The 24874-nt window shown below is 29.3% G+C and overlaps 1 protein-coding gene across 6 annotated transcripts in view; it reads left to right on the top strand.

Moving 5' to 3' along the window:
* Rdl (Resistant to dieldrin) overlaps positions 1–24874 on the top strand; it is a 96082-nt gene that overhangs the window by 32154 nt on the left and 39054 nt on the right. For all 6 annotated transcript variants that reach the window (XR_004976471.2, XM_036362488.2, XM_070110889.1 and 3 more), the window contains 4 exons: positions 1651–1748; positions 2589–2656; positions 19849–20075; positions 23611–23693. Coding sequence is in view for 5 of the 6 variants with exons in the window: in XM_036362488.2 (XP_036218381.1) it covers positions 1651–1748; positions 2589–2656; positions 19849–20075; positions 23611–23693 (476 nt within the window). In the remaining variant the exon portion in view is untranslated. The remainder of the gene's footprint in view (positions 1–1650; positions 1749–2588; positions 2657–19848; positions 20076–23610; positions 23694–24874) is intronic.

Below are 24874 nucleotides of genomic sequence, written 5' to 3'. Positions count from 1 at the left end.
TTCAGTTTTGCACAATTCCAGTGCACAGCTTCTCATGTGTCTTCTGTCGTGGTAGCCAGATTTCGGTTGCTTTGTTGTTGTTGTCACTTTTTGGTTTTCAACATTCTTGCCACTTTGTTGCCAATTGTGAATTTTTTGTACTTCTTTAAAGGCTATGCGTTGCTTTGTTTTTGTGTTTGTTTTTGTTTCTGCCTTGTTACAATTTGTTGGCGTTTAAAGTGTAAAACTTTTGTGCTTTCAAGTATGCGCTGCAAAGTCTTTTTGCGTACCACACTGCGTATGAGTAATGCGCTAATGAACTTTTTATTTGCTGTTGAAGTTTTGTCTATCTTATCCCATTCTACTTGCTTGCTTGTCTTTAAACATACATACACATAAAACATGTGTGTGTGAGCATGTTAATGTATGCGTGTTTGAGCGGTGGCGATGAAAGGCTTGAAAGCAAAACTTTTTAATTGGGAAAAATGCAATAAATGAAATGAGTGTTTGAACTGATAAGCATTAATGAGTTAGATGCTTTTGCGAAAGCGTTTTTGTGGTAAAGAACTTTTAAAAATGCCACTTTGTGGTTTCTAAATTTAGTGTTTAGTGCAATGTACCTTAATGAAATTCAAATTAGAAGTCAAACAAGTGAATTAAATGGCATGCATCTGATAAAATTTTTCTCGAACTGATCCATTCAAACTGTGCGCGCAAATGATACATTTTATTTCCTAGGCAGTATAACCGTTTTTATTGTACGAGTGAAATTTGATATCCATATGTCAATTACTGTGTAAGTGGCAGCTGTTTGTTTACGACACGAAAAGTTTGTCTGGCAACATTTACCATGGAAATAAAACTGAACAACGAATTTGCTTGGAATTTTGTCTTTCCTATGGAATCACGGCTACGAAATAGTGGAAAGTGTTTTAAAGAGTCTACTTTATTACAAAGCATTTGAGTGGCGCACGGTATTAAGTGAAGGTCGTGGAGTCATCGAAAACCTACCACAAGCGAGTCCATCCGCCTCCAATAATGCAATAACATCGCAAAAGTTATAAATAAAGTACTCGAAAAGCATCAGATTGACATCAGAAAGATAGCATATGAGCTTCAAATTTCTTATGGATCAACACAACACATTTTGTTTATTATTTTGGGTATGAAGCATATCAATATTAGACTCGTATCAAGAGATCCGAATCTTTTTCAAAAAAAAAAAAAACGACGTCGTTTAAAAGTCGCAAAGGCGATGCTTGAAAAGGCAGCTGAAGATCCTACATTCATCACTCGTATCATAACTGATAGAGTGGCTAGATATTTTAACTGTCCAAGAAACGAATGGCGCTCGACAAACGAGCCGAAACCGAAAAAACCAAAATTCGCTGAAAACACTGAAGACCAATCTAGCTGAGGCTTACAAAAAGTGTATGACAAATTGGATTAACGGTTAAGATCTTTGTATCTGCTCAAAAAGAGACTTTTTTGAAGTTGATAATAAAGAGTTGTGAAAATGTAGTTTTTTTGTCAGTTCGGATAAAATTTAGTGGTATGGTATTTTCGCTCTCTGTTCAAAAGGCGTTAAACCATATTTATTTTGAGTTGTTTGAAACAACAACATTTTGGCCTATTAATATAACCAAACAAATACTTTTTCTTTTCTTATAGGACTGGTGGCGGCAGCATGTTGGGTGATGTTAACATATCCGCTATTCTCGATTCATTTAGTGTTAGTTACGACAAAAGAGTAAGACCTAACTATGGAGGTGAGTTTTACGATTTCAAAATATTCAAACAAAATATAAAAAAAATTTAAATTTCAAACGACATTATACATACTAAAGCGCGTCGTTAGTGTCTTATGCCAATGTATACATGCAGTTAAGGTTAGCCATGTGCTGAACTGCAACTTTAAATCTAAGGCGGTGATGCACCGTTATATTAAGCAGAAAATTTTAATAATTGCAATAACTGTTGGTTTTGCGCTCATACTATATATACACACACTCAAAAAAAAAGCACAGTGGTTTAAATATCACAAATACACTTACTTTCTAAGTATTCATACAATACATAATCTCTGCATACAATATATCATATTTTATAGCAGTAAAATAAATAAGTTTCTTAAGGAATGCGTAAATTTTCTGCTCTTAAAAATTTAATACTCATTTAATATAGTTTCCCATATGCTAATCATATACTTTTCTCATGCATTTTCATAACTAAAAATATTTTCAAAATCTTATTCTAATATACATGTGCATTTGCAATTTTATTTTCACACACACACTGACACATACACAAGCATTTTAAAAAAAGTGAAATCTACAATTAGTTATGATTACATCATTGCACACTAAAGGCTCTCATAAGTCTAAAGCTAAAACGTTTTTTAAAAAATTATTATTGTTTTTTGTGAAAATATCTTAATATCTAACTACAAGAAGAAATAGCTATAATGCCGATTTAATTCGTAATATTGTAAGAAAATGTTATTTCGTTAACTTTTACAATTCTTTTGTTCCCTTTTGGTAGTTCTCTGCGTTTTACTTTTATAATTTTATTTGCCTTCTTTAAATTGATGCAACATATTGATGTTTCAGGACCTCCCGTTGAAGTCGGAGTCACCATGTATGTGCTATCGATCAGCTCGCTGTCTGAAGTTAAAATGGTACACAATACGCCCAAAATGTACCTTTTACTAAGAACACAAAAAAGTTGTCTCTTTTTTTGTTTTTACAATTAGCTGATTTTAGTTTCTTAGTAATATTAGCATTTAGTTTTGAACGTACTGTCTTCTAACTATTTGCGTCTGCATTTTTTACACTTTCTTTTACATACTTTCTTCTACTTTGTTACATTGAATAATATTGCTAATAGTTGTTACAAATTTTGAACATTTAATATACTTTCCACTTATTTTTAGTTATTCGTTTGTTGTGCGAGTTTTATCTATTTGGTTGGTATGCATATTAAAAAATCATGCATTTGCGCGCTGTACCTTTGCATATAAACATATTCTTTTTGTCATATATTGTTTTTATTAGTTTTATTAATTTCCTTACCTATCGTTCTCCTGTGCCGAGTCTAACTAGTTTCGTTGTGATAGCATTTGCTCTATTCTCAAAATGTTTCTTATTATTGCTGCGTTATCATTTGAATACTTATTTTTATAGGTCTGCCTAGTATTACTTGAAAAATTTAAGATCAATACTTTGCCGACGAAAAACAAAACTGGGTTAACCTATAAGTTGTACTAAAGAAAAGTTTTTAGAAATAAATATTTTCGATTTATATGCGCTTGTTTCTATCGATTCAGGTTGTTTAACGTTGATTGCGTCCAACGGTGCCTTGATTGGCTAATGCATACTCTATGCTGAACTATATAAAATCTATGGAAGATACTTCTAATATTTGCAAATTCAATTTCATAGTAGTTTATGCATTAAGTTTTCTGCTTACAGTCGTTTTAATTGACCTTATAAATTGGAGAGACATAAACACATTATGTGTGTAGTAGCCCGTCTGTATAAGATTTTGATGCTTTACATCTTGAACACTTTATTCATATATATTTTTTTTAAATATTTAGCGGTTAATTTTAATCTATATCATTTTTTATTTCAATATATAAATTTATATTTTTATAACTTCAATTTCTGAACTAAGGAATTGTTTACTTTGCTTTCTTCACCGAAGCCACTACATCTACAATTATCATGCAATTTACAGATTTCGGCTATAACCAAATTTTGCTATCCTGATATCAATTATCGAGCAGTTGTGTAGTAGTAGGAAAAATTACCTCGGGTCGATTTAACTCACTTATTTTCTTATTTTTATAAGTGACATATTTAATTATATCGAGTGTTGCTAGATTTTACTATTTCTTTTTCCCGAACCCACGATGCAGTGAGTAATATCGGGCCTGATTAAAAGTCATGTTTGTTTTATTTTTTATTGTTCGCTGTATCTTGAAACACTCTTCTTATAAGTAGCTGAATTTGAAGTTTTTGGAAAAGAGACCAATTGTCATCTAATGTATTTTCTTAATATAATAAAAAGATCTTCAAAGTCTTTACTTTTTAATTTTTCCTTATCTAAATCACAGCCCCATGACGCAACAATGCGTGCTTCTTATTCCAGAGCTCTCTAGATTTAGATAAATTTTTTTTATCTTAAAATTTAAGTTAAAGCTCTTTGCTTTGTGTGATTTTCGATTAGCTGATTGAAAACACATTATTTGTCAATATAAAAAGAAAAATATTGTCTTTATGTCTATTCAATAAACTATTATTTTGTTGCATTAATATAAAAAATATTGTGCACTTAAAGTTTCAAACAGATTTGAATTTTTATATTTACTAATCATTACTTTAAGGATGTAGTAACACCAGTGAGGGTTAACCTAGTTTGTACTATGAAAAAAGATCTGGGCAGTAAAAGCAACGAAAAGGGTTTGAAAAGAAAAATCTTTAAAATCATTCGGCGCTAAAAGTCATACAAATTTGTTCTAGTTAAGTATATATTTTTAAAATGAGAGTGCATTGTTAACTATTATTATATATTCCGAGGTACCTACTGGTTTTAAATATGGAGTTATTCTTTAAAACTTAACTTATTTATCTTTACTAATATTAATAAGGAGGGAAAAGCGAGAAAAGCAATTTTATCATTTACTATTAGGTAACATAATAATAACTGATTAGGCAGAAGCTTTAAAAGTTGTAGTGAATATTTTTTAACATTACTGCAAAAATTCAGTTTACTCATGCATCTTATTTAGAAACCGGTAACTATTACGGAACGCAGTTAATTCGGTAAAGTTGCATATATATAATTTATAGAGCACGAGTTTCTTCATAAAGACTTATATTCGTCGATATATAAACTGAAATTTATTTTATATTAAAACTAATCATCATCATATCATTATGCATTTGTAACCACACACCAAACATAAAATTTGATTTGATAACTATTTTCATGCAGTCATTATTGCTTTACACATAGTAAGACCACGCCCTAAAAACACTGAAATTTATAGACTAATTGTTGTTACATGAATTCACCAAAACTAAAGACATTCAATATATTGGCACGAAAAAATATGACATTGTTATGACACTTAAACTATGTACACCATGATATATATTTTATATATATTTTTATATATAAACTATTTTTAGTACACTTATCTACTGCCGTCTAATTTAATGTTGATCTAAATTGTCTTCTACTTATTTTCGAAGTTTTTTTGAATATTAAAATCTCACATCATATTTTTCTTTCTTCGAACCCGATGATTACATACAAGTGTTTATATATGTATCTGCAAAAAAAAAAAAACACTATTACAACTTGCAAAGGGTATATGCAAAAAGTAAGAAATGTATAAATATATGAAATGCCAAATATTTGCTTATAAAAATAATGTTTTTACTTAAAGTAAGAAGAGAATTTAGATTGATTTGGTTTTCATTCGACACTTTGCCATTCGTATGACACGTATGACAGATAAATGTGTGTTATAAATACTGCAGCTGTGACAAGCAGGCGTAATGTGTGTCTTAAATAAATATTTAGGGCTGCATATTGCTAGTGAAAGCGGCGTACGGTGCGTATGAGTAACAGTTGAGGGTTTGCTTTTGTGGCATAAAGTTTAGGCTAAAATATTTCTAACAGTTTTGTATTTATATAAAATGAACTCATTAAATAACTAAACAAACTTTTTTACTGTTGTACAGTTACTTGTGATAGTGTATGAACGAGAAGTTCTTGCATTCAGATTTATATTACTAAATGCGATATTGCAATAATTAAAAACATTTACATTTCATTGCTTTGAACGCACTTCCGTCCACTGCTTTCACTAACAATATTCTATATATGTTGATAACGATTAATTTTTATTTATTTGTAACGATCTACTCCCATCGACATAGTCTTCGTCTTCGCTGCTTTCGAATAGTAACCAAAGAATATGCTTATATAATAATACAATATGCGAGTTTTAAATTAGTGGCTTATGCAAATATCTACTTTTTCGATTTTTAGTTTCTATATATATTGCCCTGACATCCTTGAACATCAAATACAAATCCATACCCTAATTCACTACCACTAACCACGACAGAAAACTAAAAGGGACGAAGAATGCAAATTTTGTCCAATAATGCAAAAGGAAATGTAATGTTTTCCCCCCACACAATTCACTAATGTATCGTACTATAATAACAAAAACTTGTAATAACAACTATAAGAAAAACAAGCAACTATACAATTTTATAACTTTATATGTATATGTGCAGCAATTACAACAAAAACGTGTGTGTGTATGTTCCAGGTCCCCCTGTGGAGGTTGGCGTCACAATGTATGTCCTCAGTATCAGTTCGGTTTCGGAAGTTCTCATGGTACATATCGCAAAATAAACTAAATACTCGTACATTCATACATAGTACATGCATACTTGTATAACCAAATACTCTTTGTACGCAATTATAACATACTTACAATAAACAGTACAACAAATACAGCTACAGATATATGCCTATAAGCAATACACAACAGGTCAAAAGAGGTGTTTTGTGTTTTTGGTTTTGTTTGCACTTTGGTTGAGTTTTGTAATTTCCGTTTTTCTATAATTTCGATTACGTACAAAAAAATAAATTAATATTGTAATTAAACGAAAAGTAAATATTAACCAAATGGTCATCAATACGGTGGTTAATAAAAATTTGTGAATTAAATTTCCATTGAATTAAAGTCATTCAAATACTTGAGATTTTGATAATTAAAAAGCATTATGTTTTTAAGAAAAATAAAACCGATGATATACTTCTCCTTACTACACATAAAAATGGCACTAAATACGGTTAGTAGTAACTGACTTGGTAAACAAAGTCTTAGGCGGTGTTCTAGTCTAGAAATATGAAATTGAGGAGTTTTTCGGGTGCTGTAAATAAATAAATAAATCCCATTTCTACTATCAAATTTACCCATTGATGTGGAACAAGCGAATAAAAAATATCTAGTTAAATGTTATATCATAGTATTTAAAAAATAAAACTAAAAGAAAAAATAATTTTTGCAAATTAAAATTATCTAAAATAATAATATCTGTTTTAGTACTTCTTTAAGGTTTCCAAATTCCTTAAGAAATTATAAAAAAAACTATTTCATTAGTAAAGATACATACAAAATTTTATTCAGTAAAAAAAATATATTTTTGAAAGTTGAAATATGAAAATTTAACTTTTATTTTTAATGCTTATAATAGAATACCCTTTACTATCTTTATGGAGCTGTGATGCTCATGAATAATTTTTGTTCATATCATCGAAAAAACGAAAAAGTTAGTGTAGCACTTAAAAAAGAAAAAACCAAACAAATATAATTCTGATGGAAAGTAAACATTTTTTCGTCAAATATATCGAGTGACAATAAACAGCGTATCTTTTAGATAATAATCTTTTGCTGGGATCAAAATAAGGCGAAACATCTTCTATGCTGTATTTGAATAAAATTTACTAGTAATGAAATAAGTTTTCGGCTTCTTCCATGAAGCTTAGTCCAACTTTAATTAACATAATATATTATAATTCTGGTAGACGCCTTATCATCACCAAGTCATGTCCAGAATTTCCTCACTAAATATTTAAAAATATAATATATGTTACTTATTTTTGAAACACTGCAAAAATTTGAAGTCAATAATTTCATTTGTAATTTTTAGGAAAAAAAATTAAAAATTTTAAATGTTTACTGCATAAAAAAAAATATTAAAATCATTTTGAAAAATTAAATATTAATATTTTTTATGAATATTTCTGCTGTGGAGTTTACACACCAAATGATATGCGGGAAATTTATTTTTAATTTTTGACTTTTTTTTGCTCACTTCTCGCTGTTAATTTGCATATTTTTTTAAAAGCTATAGAGTCCTTTGCGACTCTTGGCGTTTTACACTGTTGTACCTTACAATCAATATATTATTATTTCAATTAGCTGCTTCATTTGGAGTTTACTTCATTGATGTATATTTATGTGTATAAATATATATATAGTTTTTTCACTACCGCTTTGCGAGCAAGCGCAAGTTTAAATAAACAAATTTTTTAAACATAACTACATACATTAAATCACTGGAACAATGTTCACAATGAAGAATTTAATACACGTACTCGCTGTGAGTTTGTAAACAACTACAAATAAATTAAACATTTTTTGCATATGAGAACTTGTTTTTTTTTTTGGAATATTTGCAATGAAAGCGTAATAGTTGTTGTTGCCTAAATAACTGAATTTTGTTTAAACAAACATACAAACATTCATTTGTCTCATTTCTAATTCTATCTTTCTTACTAACGCTGTTACTAACTCTATGAGCTCTTTCTTCTACTCCAACTCTAACTGATCCACCTATCCAACTTTCCTACTTTTATGCCAGCTCCAGTGCTCTGTTTCTACAAGTATACATACTAACATACGAGGTTGTCTATATGAATATTTTACTCACATTTTATTCGAAATTAACTAATTCATGTGTAATTGAACTTGTGTCATCTTTATTCTTTATGGTTTTGTAAATTAACTGTTTTGTCTGTTTTGTGCAACCGCATTACCTGTTTTGCTTTATAATTTCCTATTGCATATACATTTTTTGATATCAGCGTAATCATTAATTTTTTATACTGTCAACACATAACGACATTAAATACCATACACGCATTTATTAACATTGCTTAAGATGTATAATATGTTTTCCAGCAAAATTGTCGCAGCATCTTTACATATATTTTCAATTAAAAAAGCTGCCATTAAAAAAAGTTTTAATTTATTAAATTTATTACACAAAATAAAAAAAATTTCTTCTTTTTAATTAATGCAAGTCTAAAGCGAAAATGTAACTATAACCTTTATAATCTACATTCATACAATACATAAATATTTAAGCGATTTGAATAGCAACGAAGAATATTTGCAAATTACATAAACACCTCTCAGAGCAATTTTTACTTTTTCATTACTTGAATCAATAAAACATATATATTTGACACATTCATTCAATAGAGACATCACATCGAATACTATAATGTTGCTTTTATTATTTTGATATATATTTTCCGTTAATAAGTGTTTCAATATTTCATATACTAAACAGCATAAAAATGGCTAGTTTACATATAAATATTTGTGTGTGTTTGTGAATATTGATTTATGAAAAAAATTAATATTTTATTTAATTGAAAAATTGTGTATTTTAAATGTTTTCAGTATTTGTATATGTATGTGCGTCTGTTTAATGCCGTATAAAAATCACAACATATATACATAATTATGTACTAAATACATATATCCTTCAAAATAATTAAAGAAGAAATTTTCTTAATTTTGCGCATGATTTTTACACATGTACGATTAATACACATATACAAATGCATCGGTCAAATATTTACATACATAAAAAATTTGGTCAACACTCATCTGCTCTAAATATTAGTCAAATAATTGAGGGCTACATGCAGGTTAAAAATAGCTGATATAATTCTTATATTAATTTCGTAATATATAGCTTTATTATTTTATGTTTTTCCCTTTTTAATCATTACGATATGCTTTTATTTTCTTTGATATTGCTTTTAATTAATTTGAATTAATTTTTTTTTTAATTTACTGTTTACTGTTTGCTCGTAAAATTTTAAAGTTATAAACTAATAAAATATCATATTTCATAAAATTTTTGATTACTCTTGTTTGCTCAATAGAGAAAAAAATATATTCGTATTTACTTTTTATACTGAAACACGCGGTATAGTGGTTGATTGTCCGGTGCTCTTACGACAATGAACTTTTGGTGGTCAACGTGTTCTTCATGAAAATCCATTCCACTTCTGTTCTGGCAAGAAGCGCCTGAAAGGCATGCTATTGGTTTATACACCGTGCATCACATACCTATAAAGATAAAAAGTCATACAAGCTTCAGATCAAAAAAGAGGAACTTCTTGGAAACAAAACTTCATTAAAATAATAATTTCGAAATAATAAGGTTAAAGAGTAGGTAAATTAATTAAATGCTATTAAATGAGGGATGTCGAGTCTTCATTATAACTTTGTTCATTCACGAAAGCTGCTTAGGAATTGACAAAAATTTAGTATCTTTAGCTCATCAAAGATATAAAACAATTCTACATCCTTGTTTAGACCAATCTAAGCCAAATAAAAAGATGTTGGTCCTAGACTTCCCGTATAGTAGCGAGTATGCTGTTTAAGAACTAAAACTCTTAAAATTTTTGCATTGGAATCCAAATTCCAAACAAATTTCTTTTCACTTTAAATATAGTAGTTTGCTGTGAGCATGTGATTCTGTGGACCCACCAACAATTCAGAATCGACCCAATTCAACTAGACTAGGTGATTTGTATAAGATCATTAATATTGGTGGAAGTTGATTGATTTCCAAAACCAGCATCAATATTTTGTTTCGATATTATACATTGTGTATAGCTCAAGACGACCTCTAGATTGTGCTTTGTACTGCCATTTTATCAACTGAATTTTCGGAATTCTGGACTTTTGAATATCTCCAACAACAAATTTAATCAAAAACAAGTAAGCAAAGGATTAGTTCAGCTGTAACCGAATATTTTTTAATCTTACAACTTGAAGGGATCAAAAACGGGGAAATACTTCCAGATATAGGAAAAATCATTTATTGCGAAAGAATCTAACATTCATTATTAGACGAAATCGTGAATGAATTACGAACGAATTCGGTATTTTATTATGTTGTATTATAGGTCATAGACTTAATTAGTTTTATATCTATATTTTACTTCGCGTCAACGAAAGTTATCCTCAAATGAGATATATCTGATACAAACTCAACAGAAAAGGCTAAAATTAATATATTGAGTTGATGTGAAGAACGTCAACTAGAGGACCGGAATTCATTATACATATGTATGTAGTACTCGTATAAGGGAGTTGATAATTCGTATACTAATTTCACATATTTTCGGCATTAAACTTAAGCATATCCAATATTATACGTTCAGGAAATTTTCTCAAGATACCTGACTTATTGACCGATATATACGGTACAAAGCCAACCGGAAGTTTGGAAATCTTTTCATTGGGTATATGGGGGCTAAGGGAAGTACTGACCCAATTCAATATACAGATAAACTAATATCTCTTTAAATTTCAATTATATATCTTGCATATTGACCGATATTTTCGGTAAAAAGTCATCTATAGGCCCCGTGCCTTACCCTCAGTGTGTTTCGATTTTAACAATTTAACTTAAGATGACATATAGTATTGATTTATATAAATATTTGTAACTGAAATAACATGGAAAATCAATTTGTGTTATATGAGATATAGGCGGCTGGGCATAATTATTGTTTAAGAAGTTTTTTGTCAGTTCGATAAGTAAGTTAAACTTATAAAAATTTGTTATTCGTAATATGGAAGTCCTTGGAGGTCCTTCTTGTGATCGGCTACGGCATGAAGGGAATCCAAGATTTTTCGAAATAAATCGCCGATTGCGAATGTTAAATTCTATAAATGCACTTTTTTTTATAGGATGTTACAGAAATATCCATTGAAATTAACTGAAATTGGTATGGGTAAATTACAAGAAAGCAGTATTAATGAATAGCGGATTTTCACGTGCTGTCTTCAATTCAATTATGCTACCTGATCTCCACTAAAACTTTATACGCTTCTACTACATAGACATTTTAATAACCTAATACACTCAAACGCACATACCTAGATGAATAGCTCAAATCAAATTAGCCATCTAAACATTTTATTCCATTAGTTCATAACAACCCAATTAACAAATAGCTCACGCCCTGAAACGGTTTCTAACATTTTGTCAGTTATTTTTGCTTAAATGCAAAGTTATGATTATGCTGTATATTTTGCTTGACCTTGAGTTGTTATTTAATTTTTGCTTTTATTTCTTTGCATTTTTTGTGTAATGACGAGTAAAAGGCGCCGCTAGCTGTGTAAGACAACAAGAACGCACGAACACGCACATATTAACATTCATAAAATATACATATTTATCCATATGTTGTCAAGCGTGCAAGCTTTAACATATAAAAATCCTGACATACATAAATATCATAAACACGTGTAGTCGTTGCGCTGCCAGGCAAGGACAGGCACAGAAACTGTTTAATATTTAATTTATGCATTTGTAGTTAGGCATTAAATCATAAACTACAAGCTGGAACAACTATTTATATTCAGACGTACATATGTAAGCAAGGTTATTGTGTAGGTTTCCGCACCTTTATATACCTAAATATCTAATATATGGAGTAATTCATAGCTGTATAAGTGAAAAAGTGGTGGAAAATATTTACATAAAAGACACGAAGATTAGCACCATCATTAACCCTTACACCACTTGCATTAGCTTTCATGTCCTAATGCAATTCATTTCGTGTAAGTCTTTGCATCTCATGCATTGCTTAATATTAGCATAACTTAACATATGCATATAACCTATGTGGCTTATACCTAAGATCATTTACATACAAGTGGCATTTTCATACTCATGCAACATGTTCCAACAGAGTATAATAGTTTGGTTCACCTAACGGTTGTTTGTGTCACCTAAAAGTAATCAAGACAGATATAGGATTATACATATATAAATGATGAGACGTGTTGAATTCCGAGTGACTGTCTGTCCGTCGCTCCATCTTTCGGTCCGTGCAATCTTGAGTAAAAATCGAGATATCTTGATGAAAGGGAAGAGTTCGTAGATGCTCGTAATTGGAGCACTGCTACGCCTACAAAACGTTATTAATCAAATCAAGATAGAAAACTGTAATTTGGTACAACGAATAACATTAGGAAAGGGCACCTCAGGCTTAAACTCTTTAAAAAGTGGGCATGTAACCCCCCCTAAACTATTCAAGCTATACCACCCAAATTTGCACAGGACATATTTTTTTGTTTTTTCTTACGATAATGTGAGAATATATATATAATGGTTTTGTTAAAAACTACTAAAACTACGATAAATCAATTACGTCGGAGACATTAAGTTTTACATCCAGTATGCCATAAGAGAGCTCTATAGGAACCGGTGTCAAAATTCAAGTCCCTAATTACCGAATATGTGGATCCCAGTGCTTATAATTGACTGTGTACCGAAAATATAGATCAAAAACGGGTTGAATTGAGTCAATACTTTCTTTAGCCACGTATACCTAATATAAAGATTTTCGAGTGACATTATAACGCATATATCGGCCAATATTTAAGTTATTTCAATAATAATAAGAGAGCGTGGTTCTCTAATAACAATGTATCTTTGTGTCTAAAATGAATAAAATTGGGCAAAAACTTGACCCATATAATATATATATGATATAACTAATATCAGAATTTTCGAATATCCGGCTGACTTTTCTCTATATATGGTAGATTGGTGGTGGTAATGTGAGGAAGCACTTTATTTGTACGCGATATATTTATCTTATGTGATATTGGTAGATGAAATCGGATCAATATCACCCCCAACTCTCATATACTACGCAAAATGATTTTCATTATTCTTACAAGTTTAATGGCGATTTCAAAATTAGTGCAATCAGCCCATTTGTTTCTCTACCTCAATATACCCCATATAATGATTTCCGTCTTTCCACCTGACTTTTAATCGTTAAGAAAATACCAAATTTGATTGTAGTCACTTTATGATTTCATCGAATAATGAATGTCGGTTGCGGAAGCTAAAATACCCCTCACAAATATAGAAGATTCCATATAAGATCTTGATTTTAATCGTTCGGATTGTATGGCAGCTATATGATGTTGTAGTCCGATCTGAAATTTTTCTTCAGGTATTGTAGTACTGCTTTGGATTATAATCTGTGCGATATTTCATGAAGATATTTTGTCAAATAAAAAAGTTTTCCTTACAAGTACTTTATTAATAGTACTAATAACTTTACTTATGAAGTTCGCATATATACAGCCATGAAACGACTCAGCTCGTCACGCTCTTCATTTATATATGCATATACTTTGTAGGATCTCTGATGTTTCCTTTTAGGTGTTGTGTTTTCCTTAGCTTTAAGCCACATTAAAAACTAAATTCTTGTACGAAAATCATTACTAAAGCGATTATATAATGTAACTTCTATTATCTTCACAATACTTTTGCCATTACTTCAAGCATTACTCAATTGCCGTTATATAATTATTAATAATTAAGAAAAATTTTTATTTGTTGGCAAGTATCTGAAACGCTAAACTTTTTATTATAACTGTTTACTATTACGATAACAGTAATCATTATTACTAGCACTATTTTTTTTGGAAATTTCGAATACATCAAAATTTTTTCATAGCATAGTATAGCCGATAGACACGTATACTCTGCCTGTCCTTAGCCTCGCTTAAAACTCAGTAAATTGCGACTAGTTTTCCCACAACTCTGGTGAGCCATATTAAAACTTAAATAAAAACCGAAATGTGCAAAATACGACCTAACATCTTTTTTTTCATAAAGATACTGGATTGTGGGAACCGTTGATATCGGACCACCATAGCATATAGCTCTAATACAAACTAAACGATCGAAATCAAGTTTTTATGTGGAAAACTTTTTAACATGAAAATATATCTTCACGAAATTTGGCATAGACTATTGTCCAAGGAGACAGTAAAATCGAACGACGTGTAATAATAATATTATTATAATACTTTTTTTATATGAAAACTTTTTTATATTAATTTTTAAATGTTTTATAGCTTTGGTGCTTTACGAAGTTAACGCTTTTACTTGTTTTTGTACAAAATTGCTTTTGTTTTGTAATGGATCATATATATATATATATATACACTTAGTAACTAAACCTCAGATTATATATGGATACAATATACATACATACATATATTCTAACCCCATTTTTGTCAGTATATGTTTCCTCCTATGAACTTTCATTGAATCATATCCCATCCTATGCAACTCTCACTACGGTGCTAATAACGCTATTCCATTTATAAAATAGCGCTATAAATTCAATTTTATTGCTGTTCTATTTTAAAGTCTAATGTGAGTATACCGTAGGTATGTGTGTGCGTAATATTCATTGAAAAGGCATACATACAGACATTAACGGTTATAGGTTTTATTTCACTCTTGCTTGCTGTGCGCAATTATAATACCTATATGTATATATATATATATATATAGATAAATATAAAAATGCAGAATAATTATAAATACACACAAGGCTGTATTTTGCGGTATCCTACCAACTTATATACTAGAAATAGACTGAATTATTACAAATAAACGCACCAACATTTACTAGCGATTAAAAACATAATTACATGCAAAATAAAATACGCAAAGCACACACACATTAAACGGAAAAATAAAATGCTATCACTTTTTATGTTATGAAGTTTCGTAGAAGTATGTTTTTATTGTAATTAGACAAAAACATAAACAAATGTACATACAAACTTACATGCGGGCATTCTTGTACAGTAGTTGGCAAGAAATGACACTGTGCCTTAAAAATTACAAAATTCTTATGAATATATCCCGTCATTCACCACAAAACCCAAAATTGTATATTTGTTTTACTAGAGGTACTAATTTGATTATGCTAAATACTGCGTACACTGCTAACTTTATTTCTTACATGGCTTAATTTGGTAGGAAATTGTTTATTATTTAAAATACGATTGTGTTTCGTTTGATTTGATTTTGTCTACATTTCGCTATTATTAAGGAACTCGAGTGGAAACCAAATCAATTTATTGTATTAATATTTACCATATACATATTATATTGTATATTGTGTAATAATTCGTTTAATGTATATTATGTACATATATATTGTACATAACTGTAAACAATGAGGTGAAAATGTAACATACGTAAAAAAATGGTTTGATGCCAAGTAAAGAAATATAAAATTTATTCAAATACATTAACATAATGTAATATAAATAAGAATACATAAGATAAATATTTAAAAGAACATTTGCTAACTAAATAGATTTATTAATAAAGTTGCATAAATAACAGTTGGTATATAATTTGGCAAACATCATTGCTAAGCTTTATAAAATAATATGCTCACATTTTGTTAAATCATCAAATTTTACATGTAGATTTTACAATTAACCTAAATACCACATATCAATGCGTTATTCATTAAAAACTACTTATACGCAGTGACCAACCTGTAGGTATACACTGTGTAATCGCACTATACACTGTGCAGTGCAATCAGCAGGTACATATAGCAAGCGGTTACCACAAAGAGAAGAGTTATAGAAACACTTACACTAATAAAATATATACTTTCTGGTAGCTGACGAACGGCACAATTTTTAGTAATTGGATATTTGTTTACCATATTTATATTTATTTTTTTTGTTGTTTATGAAGTAAGAGTTTTCCAATAAGAGTGATATGGTGTAAAAAAAATAAAAAATTGTTAAGAAAATTTTAAGGATTTTTTATTTAATGTGAAGTACAATCGATACATTAGAGTTCTGAATATAACATTATTCAAATGGCCTCCACGACTTCTTTTGCAGGAACGAATTCGATGAACCAATTTTGCAGTACTTTTTCCAATAATTCAAGTCGTATGTCATGAATAACACTTTCAAAATTGACTTCTAAAGCTTAAAAGAGTTTATTGCTAAAGACCAATGACTTCAATTGACCCCACAAGAAGTAGTCTAATGGTATTGAATCACAAGTTCTTGAAGGCCACTCAATGTCACAATTTCTTGAAATCTCCAAATTTTCTCGCTATATTGTAATTCGATTGTTGCACGTGCTGTGGGTTGGAAGGTCAACTTCTGCCAATTACGGTCATAAAAAGTTGGTTTTCATTGATCTATACCGCTTTCTATTGACAGTAACGGTGTCACCAGCTTATTTTCGAAGGAAGTACGTACCGATTATTTGCCCAGACCAAAAACCACACCAAACTGTCAATTTAGGTGAATGTACTGGTTGTTCATTAATAATTTGTGGATTTTCTTCGCACTCAGTTGAAAGTGCCCTCATCGAAGAAGAGGATTTTCTTAAAATTATTATTATCGGAGAAATATTATTTTGTAATAAAAATGTATAATTTGTAAACGTTGTTCTTGCGTAAATATTTTCATGATGAAATTGTAAATATTACTAAATACAATGAAAAAAAATTACACATCAGAACATATTAAAAGTGACCTAAGCCCGACATATGAACTTATGTTTGCTATTGGAAGAATTTATTCACTGATTGCGCCTATTTTGGTAGAAAATGATACTTTACCATATGTTTACAAGATACCTTACACCAACACAACTAACATAAATAATATTATTCGTCATATTATATAAGTGGCTGGACAAGGACAATATCACTTTTGTGGTCTCACATTACGCTAAACGAAACATTTATACTCAATATTTTTGAGAGAAACGAAATTCAATATATTCGACATGCATGCATATGGCAGCATGTAAAGCAAATCTATGATTTATGTAACGATAATCATAGTGAGAAGTAAAGGTATTGAAGAAACATTATATCGGATATATTTAAGGTTCGGACAATTTTCAACTAATTTCAGCCATTTGATTCACCGAATGAATACATAGTCAGCGCAACTTTATTTTGCAATTTGTTTATGTAGTCTGGGTGATTGTCTCGATCAATTTCGCTCATGTTTGGCAGCATTACATATAGTGGTTCAAATTTCATTAATATGTCTTATGTCTCAAAGTTTATGGCATAAAGCCAACTGGACAAATTTATCTAGTCTCAAGCACCAAACTGCTTTCTTGTACGAAAAAGCAACTATTTAAGATCGTAAAGGTAGCTTATATAGGTAGCTTGACTGATATATTTTTATGAATTTGGGTTAATCAGAAATTATTTTACTAGTTATATTTTCTATTTACTAGTACAATGCATGGATCAATTTCGTTAATATTTTTACAAAATTGTTGTATGTAAAGAGAAATATAGTAACTCATTTCTATTAAGACCTCTTGTATATCGATCGATGTAACTGGTATAAAATAAACTAAAAAAACTAAAAGCCTCAAATACGGTACGGTACGGCTATTTAATATCTGATTTATAACATTAACTTCTGTCGATTAGAAAATGCGATTAGCTGGAAATGAGTTCTTCTCGAAATATTCAATATGTTCATGAATTAGTTTATGAAATTAAGGTCAGAGCACGAATTATTGTAGTTTCACGAGCAACTTACTTATCTGATTTTCTTTGGAAAGCATCCAATAAAGGATGTTCGTAGTTATTAAAGTATAAATTCTTAACACAAATTTTTTTATAAATATTTCATGCGGGAAAAGTTTGTTGAGGAGAACTTTAACGTAAATTTACATTTTTTATTTTAAGTTTAACTACTTTAAATATTTTAATTGAAAAAAATTGCGTAGACTCGATAGAATACTCCCAACATTGCGTCTTACCGGGTAGATTTACAGAATTACAGAAGTCACATCCTCGCACTTTGACAGCTAATGCCAAATCTTGAGAATCTTCTTACTCCAAAAGGTTTATCAAATTCAATTAAATTTAAAAAATTATGGAATCTTATGCAAAAAATGCTTCTAACAATGGTTAATGTTTGGATACATTTAGAAAAAGTGAATAATTTTGTGATGTTAAAGGTTCTGGTTGTATATTACGTTCTAACTTAGATTGCCAAAGAGTTTCGTTTACACTTGTCTACACTTATCTTCGTTTTGTTTATTTCGTATATTTTTACACTTGCTTACTCACTAAAACTAAACATATCTTTTCGCATTTATGAATTACACAAAATGCAAATTGCATATGGAATACAAATGGGGTACCTTTTCTAGTCGACTGGTCAAAACGATTTTTTACAATATTAAATCATATATCATTAAAACCGTGTAAATTTAAAATAATTATTACATAAGTATTTTTATAAGAAAATATCATTTGTAGCTTTTATACGCAGCGTACGATCACAAAATGTACAAATATAATTACAGTTAATTCCCAGATGCAACTATTTCTAGAAATGAGATTAAAGTTTTCTAGTATTTATAATAAATTTACGAACATTAGCAAACTCATTAATTATGCTTGCTTGCTTTGTTGGGCTTCTCCATTATGTTCTCTTTTATTCTTGTGCGATATCATGCATGTACCGTTGCACGGAATTTTGAAAATTGTTTCATTCTCATAGGTATAAATAAAAATAAAAATAAAAATATTTTAAAAAGTAGATGACCTCATTCTATAAAGTGGCTATTTAAATTTAATTCATATATTAAATAGTTTGAGCATAATGGCATGCTTTTTGCTGTTAATTTTTAATTTTTATGGTTACGCTGGATTTAGATTTCACTGATTATTTATTTGGCTTGAAAGTTTTTTCTATATTTGTAACGTGTAGCCTTTATATGTATGATTTAAAATTCTTTTTATGGTTTGTTCGATATTTAACACAATTTTTATTAGAACAGTTTTGCTTTTACTACTCTTAATACAGAAAGAAACTTAAAATTATTCTAGCTTTATGCATATAATACTAATTAAAGTTTTCTTTGTTCATATTTTTTGCAAAATTTGCAAAAACTTTTTCCCTCTTTCCAATCTAACTGGTTCTACGCAAAATCGGCACATTAACTACTACCGCTATGTCAACTCGGCCACGTCCATGTAAACCACCAACAACAACTGTCGTATTATTTACTGTACCTGAAATGGCAAACAAAATCACTTAAATATCATCTAAATCGCTCGAAATTGCAAATTGGATATTCGCAAAAAAACATAACAATGAAATTTTATCAGGACTTTACATTGGATTTTTACTTTCGTCAATTTTGGACCGATCCTCGTTTAGCGTATAGAAAACGGCCTGGTGTAGAAACACTATCGGTTGGATCTGAGTTCATAAAAAATATTTGGGTACCTGACACCTTTTTTGTAAATGAAAAACAATCATATTTTCATATTGCAACAACAAGTAATGAATTCATACGTGTTCATCATTCTGGATCAATAACACGAAGTATTAGGTAACAAAACAAATTAAATTTCTAACTATTTCTTACAGAAAACGAATTTTTATAATTCATCTTTCTAAAACAAAAAAAATCAGATATGAATACATTTTCATTTTAAATAAATGTCGTGTGATTTTCTTGAAACAAACTGAAGCAAAAAAGAATACCAAAAAAAAAAAAAATAATAACAAAAATATTAATATATTTATTGCTGTCTTGTTCGGTGTACAAATTTTGGTTTTTCTTTGTATATATATTCATACATATATATGTATTAATACTTACTAAGTGTCGTTCTATGTATTTCCTTTATAATTTCACTTCAGTTATTGTTGTATATGATCAAAATGGGCACATAATTTCATTTGAAGTGAGTTCAATTGGCAAAAGTATATCGTCTTATATACATATATGTATTTATACTAAATAAGGTATAGATATTATCAATATAATTTTATGTGATGTATAGGGTTAAAATTTGGAAATAATGGTTAGTACTGTTTTCATGCGCTGTGCCTTGAAAGTGAAGTTAAGGCAACCCTTTCATGATCAGAATAATGAACCATGCAATTTAGGAAGCCTTTATTATGCCAAGTAACAAACATAAGTCTTCTAAATTCAGTTGAAATGAGAGCGAAATTTTCATATCTGTACTTAATTTAAGCTTAGATAACAAAAATAATCAGTATTAGTATTCTTCTGTTTTTAGTTCAATATAGAAATTTGGTTCAATTTCATTGAGTATGACCCAGTTTTTCATACCGAGAGGTAGCGGTATAATTTTGGTTATTATGCAAAAGGGAACTCATTAAACTTATTTTGATATCTGGTTTTATAGGAACAGAAGGAAAGAATGCAAAGAAACAGAAGAGGTTGTATTTGGAAAGAGGAAGCTATATTTATAAGCAAGATTACCTCAAGACCCTCACATCAAAATGTTTCTCAAACTTAGGTTAGTTGAGCGATGTTTAGTAGTGATTTACTAAAAAAAAGATGAGCATCATTATGGTGGTATTTAATATGATTGCATTTACATAGGTACCTTGTGTACCCAACTTTTAATCCTTTTGCAGTACTGAATCTCATAGATTCAGAAAGGTTAACTTAAGCTAGGAATTGAGCTCATTAAGAATATGGAAAAATATAATATTACCGGTTTACCTTGCTTGGGAAATATTTTCTAAAATCGCAAAAGTGATTTCCGGCGTGTTTTATATATTAGATTCGTTTATACTAGAAATCAAAAATAAGAAAATCAGCTATTAAACAGCAACATTATTGTACTCTCAATAGAATGAACTAAAACATTAATGCTCGAACCACCGAGGAGCTGAGACAGTCGCAGGAAGAGACATAGCGCATGAAGTACTTAGCTTGAATTTTTAATATTGTACTTGAAAACCTATCACACATTACACTAACTCATTACAAAAATTGAATATGCACTTTGTACAACAAAAGATATACAATAAAGTAGAAAAAGGTTAAATTAAAGCTAGAAGGAAAAAAAACACAGTGTGCAGTGTATTTTACACCGTTAAAAGGTTTGCACTCTCTGGAGAAATATTTTCTACTACCTTTAAACAAGAATCTGTCCAAAAACTAAGAAAACCACAAAAAAAAAAATCAAAATGAAATAATTAAAATACACAAAAGCAAGGAGCAAAATGCAAATTTGAAGGAATTCGCCACAACAAAGGAAATGCACATGTAATTGCATGGTTTGGCAAATGCAAAGAGGACATGCAGTGAGCGTGAGCTAGTGTTGTAGAGCAAAGAGGTGATGGCGTGTAAGTAAGTCGTTCGTTAATAAATGCTTGTCACATACTCTATGCTCATATAATAATCTTATGTAAATATACATACCCACCCTAAACGAACCAACAAAGAAAGACGAAGCAGAAAGCAAGGTATTGTCAATGCAATATGAATACCTGCATACACTTGTGTGTGTGTCTTTGTAATTATGCATTGTTTAGTTTTATTTGCATACAAAAGTATTAGTTATAATATATATTAATATATACAGTTATATATATAAATATATATGCATATAAACACTTACCAATATATAAAGTATGCGAAAATAAGCACGCAAAAAATATTATATAAAGATTATGTATTTTGAAAACTAGAGCAGACTGCATTATTTTATAAAAAGTAGTTAAAAATTTGCAAAACTTAATTTATATTTTCATTTAAATTTATACTTAGCTTAGTGCAGCTTGCCAGCATAACTCACAAATATGTATATTGGAAAATATTCAAATATGTAATTAGTTACGAATTAGTGCCCATTAGATTATCAATACATTACTTATATGCCGCAATCTAACAAAGATGCGAAACACACATTTTGATATACATATTGTAAACAGTAAAATTCTATTTTAACAATCCAATTGAACTCGCTGACTTTACAATTTCCCCTTTAAGTTTGTATATGGAAGTAATTATTAATATTAAGGAAATAAAATAAGAACATTTAAATGCTTTAGATAAGAAAAGGGATATTCAGACCATGTTATATTTTTATTCGAAATGTATCTGGAAAATATATCTATAGTATTAAAAAGCAATAGATATTTAATGCTAATTGTAATTTCCTTACTGAAAAAGCACTTGAAACGAGATAATCTTTCCACGGAGATTTACTTGTACTTTTTGGTAAGGTAAATAAAGTAAAGAAAACGTGGACCTTAACGTATATACCTATATAAATAATGAGCTGAGTTGATTTAGCCATATCCGTCTGTCTGTATATACGCGAATTAGACTCTCAGTGTTTTAGACATCGAACTGAAATTTCGCACTCTTCTTTTTTCCCTTAAAAAATTGCTCATTTATCGGAACCGTAAGTAAATATAATTTGACTTTTTATTATGAGAGTAAAAAAAAATCGAGTTTCGGCCTGGGATCTGAACTTATTAAACACGTATTTAGGTGTATAACATTTTTTTCATTGACTGTTTGCTACAAATGATGATGGCTACCACTGAGCCAATTTTGGGAACTGGCTTTTCAAGAGCGCTTCTATAGACGGCTTTAATTTTAAGAACTCGTGCTATCTGAAATAAAAAAAATATTAGACGGGATCTTAATCAGCATAAGACTTGATAGTAAAGTATGTTTTTTGCTTTGACCGGCCTGAATGCTTCGAGACTACATTTGATTGGACGGGGAATTTTTATTCACTCGATAATTAATTTCCTTGCTCATCCAAAACTGCTTATCGCTAAAAGACACTGCATTTATTTTTTTTTCGATTTTTAAGGCAACAAAAAACTGAATAATTTTACAACAAAATCCTTCAGCGAAAACATAAAGTAAAGAATCAAACATTTCGAACAAGTCTGAATATCCTTCAAGTAGTTTGTTTGTATGTTACAAAGCTTAAAAATCATTGTGCTTTACATTTTTATTTCCAATATTTATGTAACAGATTTGCCCCAACAATAAATAATTTGATGTATACAAATCTTATTTTTGCCATTTTCTAATATTTTGTATTTTTTGAAAAATTTCCTTGCCGGATATATGCTTACAGATTAACAATTACTGCATCGTGTCCAATGAATCTACAATACTTTCCTATGGATCGACAGTTGTGTCACATAGAAATCGAAAGCTGTAAGTAATTATTCAATTATTATTCACATATGTATATTAATCTTATTAATAACCTTAATTATAAGGTTATTTGCTTATTTTTAAGTGTATGTGACTAGTGGTGGTAATAGTATCATAATATATTATACAAGTACTATATACCATAAAGTTTATTTACAATAAATTTTAACTAAATTCTCTTAAGATTGTATAAAATATAAGTCCTTGTTAAAATAAAATGAATCCAATATGAAAAAGTATTCAGGAAATTTAGTTTATAGTATGTGGACTTATAATTTTCGATATTCCAAGTTATATGTACGAATAAGAATTCAAGGAAAAAAATTAATTAAAATAAAAAAAAAACCAGCAAACTTTATTTAGACAAGCTTTTAGTGAAAGCTTATGCGCTTTATAAGCAGTTGTATTCAAAACTTATTTCATTAGCAGCACATTAAACGTATTCCACGATATATATAATTACATTTCTACGTATAAAAGTGTTTATTTACTGTTATAAAATGAAATTTGTAAAGTTTTAAAGCTTGTCGAATAACTTGGAATATAAAAACGGTGGCATTGAGGTACTATAAAAGTCACAGAAAGGGTTAGTTGAATTAACATAAAATTAGTTTCTATGAGCATCGACTGAATAAAATTGTCAACAATTAACATATTAAAGTACTTCAAGTTCTTAGTTAATATGTTTTCTCCATATTTTGCCTAAGAAGGGGATGCACAAAATTTATGAAAGCTCAATGTAGATTTTGCATTGCTTTTAAAACTTTAGATAAGCTCTGCAAAACAATACTTTTGTATGGCAGTTTTTTTTTTGTTAATTGAGAGATTATTACCATTGTAGTTAATCGAATTTATTTATTAAAACAAAAAAGAAAACATAAAGGTAATTATTTGCTTGAAACATAATTTCTGGGAAATTAAAAAAGCAAATTTCTGCGTTTAGGAATTTTAGCATTGCAAGTAATTAAACAATAATATGCTCTTAAAAACTATTTCATTAAAATATTTCGTTCATGTAATTCTACAAGACATCTAAATTACAAAAAAAAAAGAAAAGTTTTTTGGAAACCTAAAACATTTTTTAAATATACTATTTCCTTAATTAGTATGCTGACAATAACAAACACCATCGTTTTAGGAAATTCAACGTATTAGCTTCATTCCAAAATGATGATCAAGAT

The sequence above is a fragment of the Bactrocera oleae genome, chromosome 6 (assembly GCF_042242935.1).
Source record: "Bactrocera oleae isolate idBacOlea1 chromosome 6, idBacOlea1, whole genome shotgun sequence".
In the NCBI taxonomy this organism is placed as follows: domain Eukaryota; kingdom Metazoa; phylum Arthropoda; class Insecta; order Diptera; family Tephritidae; genus Bactrocera; species Bactrocera oleae.
This window is presented reverse-complemented; position numbering and strand designations above follow the sequence as displayed.